This window comes from Trichoplusia ni, chromosome 12 (assembly GCF_003590095.1).
Source record: "Trichoplusia ni isolate ovarian cell line Hi5 chromosome 12, tn1, whole genome shotgun sequence".
In the NCBI taxonomy this organism is placed as follows: domain Eukaryota; kingdom Metazoa; phylum Arthropoda; class Insecta; order Lepidoptera; family Noctuidae; genus Trichoplusia; species Trichoplusia ni.
In genome coordinates, this window is record NC_039489.1 from 2853083 (window position 1) to 2871889 (window position 18807).

General features: G+C 36.2%; 3 protein-coding genes across 3 annotated transcripts; 1 reads left to right on the forward strand and 2 right to left on the reverse strand.

The window, feature by feature from the left end:
• The first annotated feature begins 481 nt into the window (after positions 1-481).
• Positions 482-7014, forward strand: LOC113499306 (cysteine sulfinic acid decarboxylase-like). Its single transcript, XM_026879727.1, has 8 exons — positions 482-954; positions 3419-3600; positions 4170-4392; positions 4737-4988; positions 5355-5419; positions 5628-5817; positions 6111-6344; positions 6616-7014. Exons 1-8 carry the CDS (start codon positions 847-849, stop codon positions 6805-6807), a joined length of 1446 nt encoding a protein of 481 aa, XP_026735528.1. The 5' UTR covers positions 482-846; the 3' UTR covers positions 6808-7014.
• Positions 7015-7136: 122 nt separating this feature from the next.
• Positions 7137-9063, reverse strand: LOC113499307 (microvitellogenin-like). Its single transcript, XM_026879728.1, has 2 exons — positions 8723-9063; positions 7137-8511 (listed from the first exon to the last, which is right to left on the reverse strand). Exon 2 carries the CDS (start codon positions 8484-8486, stop codon positions 7191-7193), a length of 1296 nt encoding a protein of 431 aa, XP_026735529.1. The 5' UTR covers positions 8487-8511; positions 8723-9063; the 3' UTR covers positions 7137-7190.
• Positions 9064-9690: 627 nt separating this feature from the next.
• Positions 9691-18298, reverse strand: LOC113499426 (venom protease-like). Its single transcript, XM_026879906.1, has 8 exons — positions 18172-18298; positions 16886-16986; positions 12639-12775; positions 12082-12215; positions 11594-11762; positions 11031-11275; positions 10395-10555; positions 9691-10047 (listed from the first exon to the last, which is right to left on the reverse strand). The coding sequence occupies exons 1-8, from the start codon at positions 18227-18229 to the stop codon at positions 9886-9888; spliced, it is 1167 nt and encodes a 388-aa protein (XP_026735707.1). The 5' UTR covers positions 18230-18298; the 3' UTR covers positions 9691-9885.
• Between the last annotated feature and the right edge of the window lie 509 nt (positions 18299-18807).

Here is an 18807-nt window from a genome sequence, read left to right on the forward strand (position 1 = left end):
TTGAATAACGTTAATTCGTTGACAACGTCAATCGAGACATGAGTCGTACTTTTTTTCTTTTTATTTATAATTGGCCTTGGTAAACATCCTTTTTATGAGCGTCTTTATAAATTCTGTTTAACGCAATAGTGTAAGGCTGTTATATTTATTGTTTCTTTAATAAGTAGTCTCTATAATAACAAAAATATTTATAGTTAACCCCACAGTTTGCAATAGTTTTGTTGCTTGCTACTTTGGGCCGTCCATGTCTGTTCTTTTATAGAACAGTGGTTGATGGCCCCTGGTAGATAGCCCATCACATTTTAGATTAAAGTTCTCGACAAGGCCTTCGTATGTTGAACCTGTGTCCTCGTGCACGCCTTTAAAAAGGACCGGGCTTCGTCCCACGAAGTTAACAGGTGACTGAAAAGAGATACAAATAAATATAAAAGTTATTCGCTTATGTCAGCCCATTTTTTATCCTTGAAAAATATAACTAAAGTGACAGCTAGTCCAGCTGATACCGACAGAAACGTTTTAATTTACAACCTGCCAAGAATATACGTAGTGATAAGAGCCAATCCAGAGTTTATGCGCCCTCATTAGTGCGGACACAACAACTTGATTACACCATTAATCTTTTACAAAGATACTAAATTACATAAATATCTGTTCTGTCAGTACTCTTTGCTCTTAAACAGTTCGTATATAAACTTAATTGCACATAAAAATAGCGTAAGGTAAATGAGTATGACCTCAGTTGATTGTATTGTGGTGTTACAGAAGTTTGATGCATCGTGCCTCAGTACCGCACTCTCGACTGACCTGTGCACACGTGTGTTTGGTTCAAATATTGAATAATTCGTGATGGAAAAGAACGGTTTGTCGTTTTTAGACAAAGTGTTAGAATTGGTAAAGGAGGATAGAGCTGAAAGTGTGCCGCTTGTTCAATTTAAAAATCCCAAGGAATTGGAGGTAATTTATGAAATATTCTGTCATTTGTACTTTCCTGATTTTCTATAGTGTGCAATAAAGATTCGATATCATTCTATTCTATTATTTTTTTTATTTTTTTGTGGGTATTTTTATATTGTTTGTTCAGTAGTTAAGTTGTCATTCGAGAGATCCTGTTGCCTCTGAAAGCGGATCGCTAAGTTTTAAAGTAATATTGCAATTGTGCAAAAGAGACGCCGCTCTACACCGTGTAGAGCGCTATCTCGCTCAGAAAACTGCAATGACATTACTTTGATAGGTGACGGAAGCCGTTGTGACCAACTTTAGCGCCTATTACATAGTAGTTAAGATTGAAATTGCAGTGTACCGTTAGACATTGAACCTGATGCATTGTTTACACTTTCGGTGTACACTTAAGTATCGTTCACCAGCGTGTTGTTATAGGTGATAAGGTGACGGCATTTTTAAGATATGTTGGAAATTTACTGAGACAGCATAAGGTGTTAGAATTATGTTAACACTGTTTGCATGTTTAAATCTATTTGTATTGTGATTATAGTAGCTAGCAGTGTTTACCTAAGTTGAATCAATCATAATTAATAGGTAATCGGTACGTAAAACAGCATTTGAAAGCATGCAAAGTCATGCGTCATTTCAACATACAAAAATACAATCGTACTAAATATTAACATTAATATCAACATGACTACTCATTAACGTAATTAAAAATTTCCTGTATGAAAAGAATTACGCAAATGTCAGATGTATAAATGGAAGTGACAAGTCAATTAACAACTTTAAGAGAAATAATATATTTTAAACAACAAAAAACAAATGATTTCAAAAGAAAGGTCAAAGAAAAAACTAAATTCACGTTAAATCGAAAAAATAATCAACAGTCCGAAATTCTGATATACAAACAGACGAAAAGAGAAACTACTCTTTTTCGAAGTCGGTTGAAAATATAATTTGATATTGCGGCAAAGGTTCAATGAACTGTAATAAACTTTAATAATGTTTCGGAAACTGCATCGCATACTACCTACGACATTGATATTTGCGTAAATACAACAACCTTGTGGATAGAAATCGAGTAGCGAAAGGGATAAGCCTGCCTAGTCGTTAACTTGTAAAGGCGGTTATATACCAAGCAACTAGTGATATTTAGCCCTTCTAGACAAATCTCATGGTAATTATATGGGAATAACAGGACTAAGACACGTGATGAATCGAAAATTCGATCATCGATTATGTTTGAAAGCATGACAAACAAATGAACGCATAGATTAATTAAAAATAATTTTCTATACATCTATCTATATACTAATATATAAATCTGGAGAGTTTGTTTGTTTGTTTGAAAGCGCTAATATCAGGAATAGACCATTCCTTGTGGAAGGCTTTAGGCTATAAACCATCACGCTGCGACTAATAGGAGCGAAGATACAATGGAAAATGTGAAAAAAAACAGGGCAAATATAAATCATAACTTATATCTTCCACCCAAGAGGGGACGGGACGAAGTCGCGGGCAACAGCTAGTTTAAACATATAACTGCATTTACTTAAGAAATGGCAACATACGTGTTAACGGCGAGGTAGCGCTATAATTTCATTAAAATTCAAATGTAAATAAACAAGTATGTGTAATACCAAGTACCAGTTAACCTTTCAAGTATTGCCATAATACTTGGATGTAAAACTAGTTACTGAACTATTCGAATATCTGCTTTGACTTCAATTCAATTTCTAGATATTTACTTACTACAGCTTGCGTGGGTCAGGCTCGCACTTATGTTTAGTAAGATTTCTTTTTTTGTTTGAATAAATAATTTATTTAGAAAGGAGGATATAGAGTCCTATTATTATTTTTTGTTGGGCAAAAGACTCCCAATTCTTCTTAAACTTGCTGCGAGTGACCAGATATGTAAGAACAAACAAAGGTCATGCCGCCATCGCGGTCGGTGCATGATGAATTCCTATGCTTTGCCACGGAGATGTTCAAATCAAATCAAATCGTTTATTTGTGATTCACAGGTATAAGGTAGGTCTTTAATAAAATATGTTCATGCCGTGATCCGCCACACAGGGCATACAAATGTGAAAGAATATAATGAAACACATTCACTATTAGCGTATTAAATGCAAACAAATGTATCTTACAACTTAGTATTACAAAAAAAAAGAGATAATAAAATGTTGTTACATTGTGATTTAAGTTTAGTCTCTAAGCGTCCAACACTACGCTTTATCTTCCTTGGAGGTTGGTGACAACGCTGATTCACCCGCTTTACCGAAACAGAAGATCATCCCACCTGGGCCCACCTGTATAGTGTTATTTATTTGTTTAAATTGCCAATATGCCAATGGGACCATACTACAAGTATACTACTTATTTAGAGCCACGTGTAGAAAACACTTCTCATTAAAGTAATTGTGAATATGATGCAGTCCAAAAGACTAAAGTTTCTTGTAATAATTTCCAGGGAATATTAGATCTTGACGTAACTGAAGGTGTAAATGACAAGAGGTTAGAGCAATGCGTCCGAGATGTCTTGCAGTACAGCGTCAAGACACACAAGGCTACCTTCAGGAACCAGTTGTTCTGCGGCACGGACCCTTACGGCCTGGCTGGGGCATGGATCACAGAAGCTTGTAATACTAGTCAGTGGGTATTCAACTTATAGAACCTATAATACCGCGACTAGAAACTCGTGATCGTACACCGATAGAACGGTGCAAAATTTCACAGGTTTAGTTTTTAACGAACATTCCTAAATAGCGCTTTCTTCATAATTTAAATGAACAAATAGTTGAAGTATGCCTCGTCTTAATTTTAAAATAAATAGTCATAAAACGTGTGAGTACTTTCCCTTAAAACAACGACATCTTTACTTCCAATACAAATAGCACCAGAGACGTAAACATACATAGGTATGGTGTGGTAGGCACTAAATATTTATTCTGCTTGTAGAAATTGCTCAATATTAATATTGGATACATACATACATGATCTGGTGAGGTATGTATTAAAACCAGTCTACCGTGAACAAATAAATAAGGAATATCTAGGTCAGTATAGATAGTTAAGGATATTTATTGACCGTTCAAGGCTGTGAAGTTGTGTGCCATAAAGTTTGTAATTTTGCAATTTCTTCGGTTCGTCTTCAAATCTTTTGAATCTGGAATTTACGTAACTACCATATAAAGTACTTAATTTAGTTAATTTCTTTCCAGATATACGTTTGAAGTAGCCCCAGTATTCACCCTGATAGAGCAAAAAGTTTTGGGCCATATCCTCAAATTGTTCGGGATCCCTGATGGCGACGGCATCTTTACTCCGGGAGGCAGTATTGCAATACTGTACGGTATTGTCGCTGCGAGATACAAAGCCTTTCCCGATATTAAGGCTAAAGGGATGAGGAATCTGCCGGAGATGATTATATTTACTTCCGAGGATGTAAGTTGAATAATTCATCTACCGTGTTTTAAACACGGTTTAACGTGCATTATTTTCATAAAAAAACTATCCGATCAATTTAAGGAGCTTAAAAAGTACCATATTGCTAACTTATTGAAATCTAATAAATCATTACAACAAGGTAACTACAATTTTGAAATGTTTACCCAAAATTCGAATGTGGTTCAGACAAATACATTTTCATGTTATTAAATAAGTACTACACCAAGATTAATTTCGTCTTGCAAGTCACTATCCTAGGGCTGGGTTTTCATACACACTGTGTACAAAAAAGATACAACTACATTAAACATCATATAATTTAATGGCATACAATTTTTCAGAGTCACTACTCCATAAAGAAGGCAGCCCATTGGCTCGGCTTTGGGACTGACAGTATACGAATCATTCCGACCAACGCCGATGGCCAGATTCTCGTATCACAGCTAGACGAAACCATACAAAAGGAGAAAGATCTTGGAAGGTACCCACTGATAGTGAACGGAACGGCAGGAACCACTGTGCTGGGAGCTATTGACGATCTGGAGGGAGTAGCTGATGTGTGCAAGAAATATGGCGTGTGGTTGCACGTCGATGTAAGTATTTTAGGTGAAAAAAAAACACCTCCCATTAGTATTAGCATTAAGTAATTTAATTCTTGTATCGCGGGGGTTTTCGCAAACTTTCATAACACAGGCTCAAAGACAGCACTCGTGGATGATACAAATGTTTGTCGTACGCCGGATCGAATAGGCGTAGGACAAACAGTTGTAACACGTGGCCCTCATTTAGTTTGGCGAGATGACTCAACTACTTATCTAAAATACTTCCCACATGGTACTAAAACATCTACTTATAGCGAACATTTAAAATCCCCTATTCCCCCTTAGCTTTTTAGAGTCTATACCTTTAGAAAGTTAATTTAATAAAACGAAAATAATGTTTCTTTTTTATAATTTCAGGCTTGTTGGGGAGGCAGTCTAATGTTATCGCCTAAATATAAACACAAGCTTGAAGGAATTGAAAGGTAAGTAGACTCTGTCACTTGCATAGAATCATGTGGAAATTCGTGATTAGTTCCGACATTATAAAAATTCAATAAATTTCTTACCCTTGGTTCTTCTAATTAGAGAATCCGAAGACACTAAGCAACTAGTGAGTTTCCTTCTCTGTATGGGGGAGGACTTCTACCAGCTATGGGTCGGTATTATTTAATCACTTTATGATATTTCCAGAGCCAACTCAATATCGTGGAATCCGCACAAGATGGCAGGAGCTCCTCTGCAATGTTCAGTATTCATGGTTCGTGATAAGGGTCTGCTGCACGAAGCCAACTCCGCAGCAGCGCAGTACCTGTTCCAGCAGGATAAGTTCTACGATGTGTCCTATGATACTGGGGATAAGAGTGTCCAATGTGGAAGAAAGGTAATTAATATGCAGTTCTTTAAAAAAAAAAGTACTTGTTTGATTTTTAAATAATAGCACGCAAAATTTCGATAATGAAGGACACAATGTGTGGAGAAATTTTAGATATACCAAAATCTGACTCTGTTAGAATCTATGAATACGTATGCAGTAATATAAGACTTCATAAACAGCTTTAATTCACCTATCGCTGGAAATAACCTTTACAAAGAAACGCGAATAATATTCTCATCATTAACCACTATTAGGTCACCTATTTTTCCGTAATTTTACCGAAGCAAATTTATCTTCAGATCGACGCTTTCAAACTCTGGATGATGTGGAAAGCTCGTGGTGACGTCGGTCTCAGTCAACTCGCTGACCAGACCATGGCGACCGCTCAGTTCTGCATGGAGACAGTCGCCAAGAGACCTGGCTTCAAACTGGTGTCTGAAGTACTGCAGTGCCCAAATGTCTGCTTCTGGTACATACCAACCTTCATGAGGGGGAAGGATCAGGATGAGAAGTGGTGGCAGATTATGCATAAGGTAAGAAGAAACTTAGCAGAAACATTGTTGAGGGCTTCTTTTCTTTAGACATCAAATACTTTAGATATAAATACAATAATATAATAATAATAACCATTAGATGGTTATAAGAAAAAAAAAAGAAAACTATTGGATATTTTAAGAGTCATACTTGCAAAGTTAGAAAACAAAGATTCGTTTTAGTATATTGGATAGGATGTAACCTTCAAGTTAAAAAAAATTACAATGGCAATTAAATCCCTAACTAAACCATTCCCATCCCAATTTCCAGATTACTCCAAAAATCAAAGAACTGCTGACATTGAACTCGCAGCTGATGGTAGCGTACTCACCAGTCCGCCAATACAAGAACTTCTTCCGCCTAGCTTTCACTTTCCACCCTAAAGTGGATAAGGATCAGGTGTTATCCATGCTGGCATCCATCGAGAAATGTGGGGAGTCGGTAACCTTAGCCATGTTATGATACTTATAAAATGTACACTTAATAATAATCTTGTCAAAGGGAATCTTTATTTCGAAAATTGCCTTGTCAAAAGCGTAGAAGATGAGGAGGAAAATATAGAAAGAGTGCTACCGTTTGAGAAGTTGCATACTTGAGGTTAAGTTTAATGAACGTAATCATGTTATTTAGTTTAAGTGTATTGTATATACCTATTATAATCAATATGACATAAACGTGGTATTTATTCAGCTCCAGCCTATTTTTGAGTATAAATAAGAATAAAAATCTACTACCAGTAGACTATCTTAAACAGAGGTTCTATAGAGTAACGAAGATAACAACAAAATTAATGCGGTATACAAAAATATTCATTTTATTAAATTCGATTAGATTGCTATGAGGTCTTAATTTAGAGTGTAATTTTTCCAAGCTTCAATAATCCACTTGAAGCGATCATAGTTAGCGCGTGCATCACCATTATGCCCCCAAAGTAGTCTGTCGCCTTCAGCGTTTGCATTGGCATCCAGTTTCAATCCTTGTCCGTACCTATAATTTATAATAACAAATACAAGCTTATCATCAACTATGAAAGGTTCTAGAGTAAAGCGATGTCTAGATTCGTTACTGTTTGTCGAGCCCCAAGCCCGTCTGTCCCCTAAGTTGTCAACGTTTGCATCTAGTTTGATAAACATGTCGTGTTCAACATTATACAGTTTAAAAGTAAGTTCATTGTTCTCCCAAACTGGAATGATCTGCCAGCTGACTTTCTTAGAACTTTTATCAGTACTATCACCGAACGCTAGCCTATCATTGATTTGATCTGTCTTCAGATCCAATTTTAAAGCTTGATTGTATTTTTTATCAACTATAGTCACGTGGTCTTCGTTGAATATGTGCTTAAAAGGAACTGGGAAATATTTGGTGACGATTTCTTTAGCTCCTTTATTCCACAGGTTATAAGCGTACTCCATTATTTTATTTGTACGAGTGTCAATCATTTTTTTAATAGCCTTTGTTATGACCTCATTTTTGTTATCGCCATCCAAGCCTATCGTAAGTTTCCGCGCATTATCGTATTTATTGTTTTGAACGAAATTTAATATTTCTTCTTCAAGCGATTCTATATTCAAGAATGCCATGTGGTTATCAAATAGTGTTAGACCTTGGAATTCTTCAGGTAATGTGTACTTTGGGTAGTGGAAAAGTGATTTTTTTCTTAACTCATTGGCAAGAGTTTCCATTTCTAATGAGCTGGTTTCGAATCCATACGTGATCACTTTTCCGACTTCTTTGTTGACCATACGAGCGATGTCTTTAGCGCAGCTGCTGTTTATTGGTGATCCCATGACAGTAACTGTTCTAACGGAGTTGTCTCTGATGTAGCTGCTGGTGTCGCAGTTGATGTAGTTTGGGACAGGGATTCTGTTTGGGATCTTCTTGCCGCGGTCTGGTCCGTTGCTCACCAATTGAAGAGAATGGTTCACGTTATAGCAGTTGGCGAATCCGCTGTTCCCGAGTTGTGTTATGATTAGTCCTTCGCCCCAATAGTCAACATGTTCAATGAGTTTGTCGGCTGATACCGGTATTTTATTTAAATGGTATTCGCCTAAGTAAGGTAGCTCGGAGTATGGGTAGGTCTTATCAATGTTTGTCATGTAGTTGGGTCTACGAGCAAGTTTCCAGCCGCCTATTGAATGCATTTTTAGGTACTGAAGTATTGTTTTTCTGAAAAGAAATTGAAATTTGATATGGCAAACTGCGCATTCAATTCAAACAAAAACAGCCACACGAATTCTAAATTATTCATTTTTTTTTATTATTTTGCTGAACTTACTGTAACGTTTTTAAATTGTCAATTATGGTAGAATATTAGGGACCTTTAAAACTACAAAATATTAGTACTTGATTCCGTTAAACATTAAAAATTACAACTCACCGGATTTATTTGGCAGAGACCTCTCCGTTTCAATACAAACGTCTGCTTCTGTGCGCAGCGTTCATTCAAGTCTTGGATATTGTAGTGCAAATGCATAGAAGCCAGGACAAAATGACCCTTATTTATATTCTGATATTAGGATAACCTGATAGGCAGCTGTTATCTAGTCAGTTATCACTCCATGTGGTTGGTGCATTTGAACCGCAAGATGATAGCAAGATATACCTACGGTATATTTAATGGAGGTTTTTATTGACTATTCATAATGTAGATACATGATGTAACAGGGTGTAATTTATCTATAATATGTATGTATTTAAAAATAAATAAGTAAGTTTATCAGTTGTCTGGTTACCATAACACAAGCTCTGCTTAGCTTGGGATCAGATAACCGTGTGTGAGTTGTTCCAGTACATGTATTTATTATATTATGATGTACAGATATACTTATAACTCCATCCTCCGTCCCTCATATGCAAAAAAGGGTACCTTCAGTACTAAATCAGATTTAAAATCCATTTACAAAAATAACGTCGACCTATGAAGTTCTTTCGTCAAGATGTACGTAGGACAACACAACAATGTAATTCTTTATTAACACTTCAGCCCAGTGGCGTAGCTTGGGTCACCGTCGCCCGGAGCGGATTCACACCTTGGCGCCCAAAATTCTAAAAAAAGGTCGAAATATTACATGATTATTTGCCGCCTTTTCTCAATTTTGCCGCCCTCCTGATAGAGCCGCCCCTCCGCCCCCCCTCGCTACGCCACTGCTTCAGCCATACCCATATTCGGATAGCTATCATAGCCGTAACCGACAACTTAACCAGAATCTTTATTGACTATACGTGCTACATCTTAAGCACAGATCACATTAATAGGTGATTCCATTACTGTGATAGAACTAATTGAATCATCGTTAATATATAGATCCATATATATAGTTCCATAAGTTTCGTAATCACCATTAGTCTGCTTTGTGCGTATTTCTGTAAAAGTAAAACGCACAGTGCAAACTAATGTCTCGCTTCCACATTGTGTCATGGTGCACACAACACTACAGCCTAAAATACTTGAACCGGAAAATAAAACAGCTAATTTCTTTAATTATTCATTGTATTTTATCCAAATTTGTATCAAAACCCTCCCGTACTTCTTCGTACCTCTTAGAAACGTGCGTTCCTTGCGATCCAGCCTAGGTATCTGTCGACTCTGGCGTAGATTCCGGGGTGGTTCGGTTCCCCACAACGCAAGCCCCACGACACTACACCGATCACTGTCCATCGGCCGCTCTCCATTTGGTACATAAGTGGTCCACCGCTGTCACCCTACAAGAGTTAAAAAAAATACTATTATTTGACTGGCTACACTTCGGGGCTCATGGCCCACACTGTTTTATTAAACCTAGAGAAGAGATGTAGAGATTTTTAATTGTTTGGAGATTATAATTTCAAGTTTCTAATAACTGTAGTTTACGCTCACCTCTGACGAATCAGAAAGAACAAAGAAACATTTTTGTTCTCCGTAGTCTCATAAATAAATGATAAGTAACTTAGTAAAAACGCTATCAGTTCGTCCAGGCTAAACTAGTATAATGCTATACAGTGTACTAGTTTAGCCTGTCGCAAAGACGTAACAAACATACACAAAATTCTACTTCTCTATCCTAACATACCTGGCAAGCATCCTTGCCGCCCTCACGTCCTCCAGCGCAGATGGTATCATTGAAGATGCTCTCGCTGAAGGACGCAGCACACACGTCGTGGTCCCACACCGGAACTGACACCTCCATGAGCACCGTACTGTGAGGACCGCCGTAGAATTGAGTGCCCCAGCCTGGATGAAGATCAGAAAGTATTAGCTAATTCACAACATTATTGAAAATACTTGCGTTCTGAGCGGAAAAAGTAGGTTCTAATTTATTTCATTCTAAAATATACTTAGATTATGTAGACTGTGGAATTAATAGACAAATATCGCAGTTTGCTGACATGACGTGGCACGGTGCACGAAGGTTTGGAAAGATTTAGCGGAAAGAATATAAATATCGCATAAAATAATCATTGCAAAGACAGGAAAGCACAGTTTTGCCTATAAATTTCTTACTAACTTCTCTAACAAACAGGCATTTCTAGTGTTTACATCAATATTCTCCCAACCACATACAACTGTTTCCTGATATTATTATCACACATTTATCAGCTACCAAATGCATCACTGCTAATAAGGCAATTTCGATGGACGCGACATTTGCCCAGAGTGTGTTAAGTACCTTTTCACTTTTCAAATAGCGAGAAAATTCAATATTTACCAATGACAATAGCTGGTTCGTCGGTAAGTGGAAGATTGAGTGGTGGAAGGCAGATGGGCCATACATAGGTGTTGAAGATGGCTGGCCTGTCCAGTTTCAAGATGGCGATGTCATTCTTGTAGTTGGCAATTTCGAAAGCCTCGTGCTGACGAATTTCGGACACCTTGAAATTGTACGTCCTTGAGTCGTTGCTTCGCCTGAAGTCGTATTCGCCTAATCGGACTAGGAGTTCTTCTGCTTTCCACCTGGATGAAAGGATAAGCTTTTTAAAAAATCTTTTAAAGTAAGTTTTCGAATTCTAATCTTTGTCTTGATATTTAGTACTTTAGGCATAATGCAAACACTGAGTCAGAAAATTAAACGCTAAACTGCATAGAAAACCTTTCTGCAAATAAAATAAAAACTGTAAGATTAAAATAATAACCTAAGAGACATGCTATGCAAAGGAAACCTAGACAAAAGTTCTTCATAGATTTGTTTTTATGGTTTATCATGGTCCTATGACTTTTACATTACATACATTGCACTTTGATAAGTCCTTGGGTAGTTTAGTAGTATATTACCTCCTTGTACAATGAGCAGCGGTAAGCACATGACGGTCAGTGATGAGTACTCCGCCGCAGTACTGCTCGAAGCCCTCAGGAGTAACGGATGCCATCCACGGCCACTCCCGAGGGTTGGCCGGCCTGGCTCCCAACACGCGGCTCTGCTGGCGAGTACTTAGACCGCAACCTTCAAATGTGAATATTGTATCGTGATTTACATAGTTGATAGTTACATAGTTTACATTGACATACTGAAGTCCAGCAGTGGACTGCGATAGGCTGATAATGATGATGATGATGATTTACATAGTTCAGAATTGACTTTGCGTTTGATAGCAGTTTAGAAAGCATGCCGAAGTCACAAATCTATTGTCTTAATTTCGTAGGTAGTATCTAAGAAATACTTTACAATTAATTGTACTTTTTCCAAGAACAAATGAGAAGAAATAGAGCTTTCCTATTATTTCTCCCTTAATTTATGAGAATAAAAAAAAACCTATACAAACCTCTAGTCTCAGCCCTGGTGACTTTCATGATTGCCTCATACTTTTCCTCTTTTGGTGCGGTAGCGGGTAAATCGCCTGCCAACCCCTCGGCTCCGCTGAGCGCAGACTTTTCGGGGCAACATGCTCCAACAGACCTTAGTTGATGAAGATAAATTAATATGAACTAAAATCAATTTGAAGAGAGAGAGAAAATCACTTAAGAATCTAGTAAAATTACATTGGTTAATTGCTTAATTAATTTACAGACAACTAACCGATATAGTATACTAATAACTGATGTAGGTACATATATCGTGATCACATAGGAACTGCTGAAAAGTGCCAACAAATTGAAAATCCCTAAGCTAAATTGAGGGTAGTGGCAGACACTGACATGACACAGACCAGTCATCCAGTCAGTATACAGGTGACCACTAGCCGAAAAAACGTGTCTGCTAAAATATTATTTCTCCAAGTTCACAGTAAATAATTGGTGTATCTAGTGATTGGAAGTGCCTATGTTTCCCCAAAGTTATTATTTCTTCGGTGCATATACGTGATAAAGAAGATACACTTACTCATGGTTGATGATGCAGACGTACTCCATGAACTTAATGAAGTCAGATCGGAACTCATCCTGGACGCAGTGACGGAGGTGCCGGCAGCGCCCGTTCTGACCGTTTGGCAGCACGCATTCTTGGTGAGCTACGTTAGCCTGAGGTACAAGAATTGTTTTATATGCTAATAGCATAAGTATCATGCGACTAGTTTTTGGATGTGTATTGGATTTTGGTTATGACTGAATTGAGTACCATCTTTTTTACATACAATGAGGATTCGCTTGGGACAAACTTAGGTCCTCAGTTATTACATACCGCTGTTTGCCGCTATTTCCGATGATCAAAGTCTATACCGGACTATAGTCTTGCTAAGTTGTAGCGTGGACTTACACCCCATTTAAGCGTCGTTAGAAATTTATTAAGCGCGTACCTTACGGCTCAATGCCTATACCAAAATATAAAGCAATGAAATAGAATACAGTTATATCGTTAAACTACAATGTTAAAATTATTCTTCTATACTCATAAGAAAGCATGTCGTTACAACATAATTTTATCTCGTTTTAAGATCATTAGGCGTCTTGTATTAGCAGTTAATGATAAAATCGTGACGTGCGCCATGTAAGTGCGAGGTGTGCTCAAATACTAACATATTCTAAGTGAGTGTTTAGTTAATTAAGCCACAGTGCATTCTCTCAAGTATGTGCAGTTGGCGCAAAATCTTGAGCATCTCTCGATAAGACTTTGTGTTATGTACAGATGTTTATGTTGATTTTCTGTCTTGATTAAATGGCTTACTATATAAATTGAACCAAATGAAAAATTTAATGATAGATGGTGCCATTTGTGAAAGAGTTAAACTGTTGAATATTTTTGATGTAGGTACACAATCAAATTAAAACTATTTGCTTAAAAACTTTATTTGAAAATCTTGTGTGACGACCTACAACATAACAGAAAAAGTCTATGTAGAATATTTCAGATTCCATATTTCGGTGGCATTAAAACTTGATAAACGATGAGTTTAGAGAAAACATTTTAAAGTAGACAAAGGAAACTCGTTAGACATAAAATTTAACTAGAAACATGGGAGTCGTGTTTGTTATTTAAGTACCATTTATGTAGTATATCTGATTCACTAGTAGGAAATAAGAATTACCTATGTACTGATTCATAATGAAGTGACTAGTTATTCAATTGTTTTTATGACTATTTTTTTATTTAGAAAAAACATTCACTGAACAATACGCTTTGTGTAAGATATTAATGGACATTACTAAAATTCCTTATTACAATTTTATTGAGGACTAGAGATAAAATTTTTGAATTCCACAAAATTTAACTTTTTGTGATAGCGTATATGTTATAGGTAAAATAAATATGATTCTAGTTTTGCTTTTGTCGGTAAAACGTTTTTTTTCTTATCGCAGTTTTTTACATATAATTAACCCCTTTCAAGATGATTTAAATGGCGTATTAATTATCTCAATAACTATGTAATTAAATAATACGGTTTTCGTTATCTTAATGGCAATTCATTGAATTGTAACAAAGAGCGGCAGATTTCACAAGAATATGTAACTTATTAATCTTTTTCTCATTAATGGTAGATGACTGAATTTAAAACGGTGAATAGTTATTTATTGTGAAGAATGTTTTGATGAACGAAACGTGTGTTTTTATCGTTATTTTTAAATGTAACATCATATGCAACCTGCCTGAATTATAACGTGTGCTCGATCGAACACTTCTTCTTTAAGGCCTACCCTTAAAGTTTCAAAACCACAGAATCGAAAAAAGTTTCCTTCGCATACCTACATACGTAGAAATTGTTATAGGCAGATACTATAACAATTTCTCCGTCACATCGATTTTGAAAGAACCATTTCACTCCTACATATTTTGCTTTCTATTGAATTACTGTGTATCCAAGCTACTTACACACTTGTTAGTCAGGGAAATAAAGCCTAATTGCGCATGTTTTACAAGTGTAATGACGTCGGCCCCGGAATCAGTTGCTAAACATTCTGTAGGCACGGCGCCGGCGCAACATTGTCACACTGTTAAGGTACTCTACAGTGTAGAGTAAACTCTATACAACTGAAATATTGATTAAATTTTAAGCTTATTTGATGACGGACAAAAAAATATAATCAATTTTCACTCGCCAGATAACTTTTATTCGACGAATATGTTTGACGTTTTGACATCTTTTGCATAGAAAATATGTCAAACGGCCATATTTATTCCTCAAATAAAAGTTATCTGACGATTGAAAAATTGGGCCTTAGTCGATATTTAGCAAGAGCTTAGTATTCACATTTATATGATTTTACATAAATCCACAGTATTTTTTTTATTATAATTTGATCTGAATCGTCAAATCATTTGAAATGAACTTGAAAAAAATAACGTGTAGACAATTCCATACGTTTCTTTTAATTTGCTGCTGCTGCTAGCATGGTTGAAAATCAGTGATTCAAATTTGTTAATAGTACATTTCCTTTTACAAAAACGGGTCTCGATTCGACGTTTAATGCCAGTGTAGACATAACCTTAGAAAAGGTTATAGAAACGGTCAATTTAACTATCATGTGATAAGTAGTAAAGTGCGAAACTATTTGTTATTTCAACTTTACAGTAGAATATCATTTTTATTGACTGGTATTCATTGATCGACTGGTATTATAAATTTAACGATGCAGTTTGTCTGTAGCTGGTTTTATGAGGCAAGTAGTTGATATTTTTAGGGTTCCGCACCCGAAGAGTAAATACGGAACCCTATTACTGACTCGCCGCTGTCTGTGTGCATGCAGGTTGTATTTTATAAACAGTGATTTGATGATGAATTTTCACAGTTGATGTATTTTTGTGGAAGATAAAACAGCAAATAACATGTCTAGGTACTGAACCCTCAGTGCCGCGACTCACCCTTGAATTGTTTTTACATAAATTGATCTTTTCAAATTAAAAAAAAAAATCATATAATTTACCTAATATTATCTATTAAAAAAGTTACTGCATGCTAGAAATGAAATGTATTTAGGTATAAACTCATTTTTTCTCCGATGCATAATAAATGCATTAAGTAAGTATTTATTACGACTAATTACGATTGCTAACTATAAGAAAAATACTCTTTTTTTTTCACGTAACGTTACAACAAAAGACAACAAAAGACAAATTTAGTATCTTTTTAATCACCTTTGGCAAACCGCTTGTTGGTTGTCCCCACGGCGGCTATAACCCTTTATGTAACCTCAAGCAAAATAATTTACTATATGAATTGTTAGCAATAAGCTATGAAAGCAATAATGTTTAAATAAAATTCCCAGATGCCATATCTTAAACAAAGTTTTTTTCAATACTTTTTGTAGTACTATTACTAAGGGACTTATTAATACACAAATGCACGCATTTTTTGCTATTGTTTCTTGAGCGTGACAAAGGAACGATTAACTTTTGGAATTAAAAACAGAGTCCTTAGCATGCATGCTATCGACGAATTATTTGTATCGGGTCCTGTTTTATATAAATGGTATTTTTTACTCTTTGGTAGAAATTGTTCAAGAACCTATTTTTAACTATTTGCTCGTATTATAATTCCGATCCCGTCTGACAGTAGGACTCTATCGTATAATGTCAATTTTGTGGAGTAATACGCAGTTGCCTAAAAAAAAGACAACGGTTTTCAGCGTATAGGTTCTTGATAATTTCAAAGAATTGGACTTGAATTCCCAAAATAGCTAAAACTAAACATAAAAACTAAAAGCGCACGCGCTAACCTAAACTTTCTTCTTTTTTTCTGAAGCTTTTTTATCCTCTTTGACAACCATGCAAAGCTGACTAATCCAACTATATTCTTTATACTCAACACTTTATTTGCTCTTCAAATTTCTTAATCGCTTTTGATTATGACACTTATATCATCAGCCGTGGGTTTTGCAAGGACAGGAAAGCCGTTAATTCTCTTTAATTACTGTACATTCACAATTTAATTTTTGCTTACACACCTACACTCTCAGGCTTAATTATGTATTAATACTTGCCTACACTAATATTATAAAGTGGAAATATTTCATCGTTTGTTTCTTTGTTTGACACGAATAGGCTTCGAAACTACTTCTCCGATTTAAAAAATTCTTTCACTGTTGAGAAAGAACATAGGCTATAATTTATTTCAAAAATATTAGTTACTCAAGGTGTCATGGCTTCTATCTTCTAACTACGCGGACGAAGTCGCCGGCAACTGCTGCATAAGTTACCTGGTTTTGGTCGATAGCTATGAATCGCTTGGCGCGTCCGCCACCGATGTGCATCCCGCCTTGAGCAATGATGTCTTGCCATGTCGGGTCTACTAGTGACGCTGAAAATAAATATTAATAAGTAAAAAAGAAGAATAATATAAATGTGAGACTATGTAGGTGTGTGTATTTATGTATGCTTGTTGTCTCTTCATGCCCAAACAGTACAAAAATTTCGCTGAATTTTTGTGCAATTTTTGTCGCTGAATTGGTATGGGACATAGGATACTATGTTCATTCCCAACCTAAGGAGTAGTTAGTAAAACGATTCCGTTTTTATTTTTTAGAAAAAGTAATAGATATAATTAAGTAACTTAAAAAAAATATTGCTTGACAAGGACGTCTGAGTAACAAGAGTCAATCATATTGCTGTCGACACAAGACTTCTAGGTTATCCAAATATTTGCCCTAACAAAACAGGTTCGAATACATCAGCAAATATTGCCGTTACACCTAAACAAATAACTTGTCTGCTCCAACATAGATAAAATTATATAACAAGGCATAAAATCTTTATCTGAAGCACGTACGGCAACTTGCATATAAAAGGACTTTCACTATGCTAATGGACGGCCTTTGTCCGTCAAGAATTGTATCAATGCTATCTAATCTGATCTGATCTAAATCAATAGGATGAAGAAAAACGTACTTTTTAGTGTGGCCATAGGTAATAATATTACATCCGGTAGTAAATGTTTAGTCTTATTGCAATTTCTGGGTAATAATTAAGCATAAGTAGGTACTTGGGATGCGAGCAGTAGAAGATCTTGATGGCGTGCAATTGGGGAGGCCAATGTCCAACAGTGAACGAATATGGGCAACTACGAGTAGTTTCACTGCCGTGACGTGACTCTTGCTTGCAAGAATTAAACCTTGCCTTAAACACTTCAGAGGACTTGAAACACTATTATAAAGTCACCATGGGCTTCATAAAAATGTAACTTCGATGCCATATAAACTAAAAACCCCAGGATTATATTCATCTTAACAAATTGATTAATTACTATTTCTCTATTAGATTGGGACCCTCTGGAAGAACGAATGGGCAAAAAATTGATTTAGCAAAGCTGTTATCCAGCATCCCTACCCTGGGTTCAATTTATTTTCATTCAGTTGAAAAATTAACGAACATTTTTTAGATTCCTACTTTGGTGGTGGGCCCCTGGTTATAGTGGGCCCCTATTCACTGGCCTAAAGTGCCTTATGGATAATATGGCTTTCCAACATATAATTCAAACAATACTCACATGCAAAATCTTGTCCATGAACACTGACTAGAGCCACTAAATATATAAAAAGCAACATGCTAACCCGATCCTCGTAGGACCCGACACGATTGTGGTCTGCTAACGTTTGCAGTCCTCACCGGATACCAGTGATAACTGAGAAATAATCCACAGGATGCCACTGAGCTGATAATGAGAATATTTTGCAGCAAATCGACGGAATATGTACAGATATTGCCCGCATTTATTTGGCGTGGTTCAAGGTTTGAGACTGAGATAGTTCGGGTTTTATGTTGTTTGGTTTAAACTGATGTTATTGAGTCGATGTTTGTATTCAATTTATGATTGTTAAAGCCTTGTGTTGTTATAATAAATTAGATGGGGTGATGGTTTTTCTGAAGTACGTAGGTCTTTACGTACAAGTATTGATGTAGGTGTGTATGTCCCAGCCAACATTGGCGATGGCTGTTGCACGTCGCTGCTGTTAGGTTTAGTCACTAATAGTCTGACGATTCCTTTTCCGAGGAGGTGGGTGTCCATGAGGATTCCCTGGCCTAATCAAAAAAAGGTCTAATTCAGTAAACTCAAAAAGTTGCTCTTCCGCAACTGTGTATGTTCTCACATCAGAATATTTTCCTCCATTTTTGCAGGCTGTTT

What these genes read in the sequence shown, in the direction of transcription:
- LOC113499307 (XM_026879728.1), bottom strand. Translation starts at nt 8,486, where the DNA reads ATGCATTCAATAGGCGGCTGGAAACTTGCTCGTAGACCCAACTACATG.
- LOC113499306 (XM_026879727.1), top strand. Translation starts at nt 847, where the DNA reads ATGGAAAAGAACGGTTTGTCGTTTTTAGACAAAGTGTTAGAATTGGTA. An exon ending in AAAATCCCAAGGAATTGGAG is followed by an intron (nt 955 to 3,418) that starts GTAATTTATGAA and finishes AATAATTTCCAG; the next exon opens with GGAATATTAGATCTTGACGT. An exon ending in GGTGGCAGATTATGCATAAG is followed by an intron (nt 6,345 to 6,615) that starts GTAAGAAGAAAC and finishes CCCAATTTCCAG; the next exon opens with ATTACTCCAAAAATCAAAGA.
- LOC113499426 (XM_026879906.1), bottom strand. Translation starts at nt 18,229, where the DNA reads ATGTTGCTTTTTATATATTTAGTGGCTCTAGTCAGTGTTCATGGACAA. An exon ending in TAGCTATCGACCAAAACCAG is followed by an intron (nt 12,776 to 16,885) that starts GTAACTTATGCA and finishes CTTGTACCTCAG; the next exon opens with GCTAACGTAGCTCACCAAGA. An exon ending in GTCTGCATCATCAACCATGA is followed by an intron (nt 12,216 to 12,638) that starts GTAAGTGTATCT and finishes TCATCAACTAAG; the next exon opens with GTCTGTTGGAGCATGTTGCC.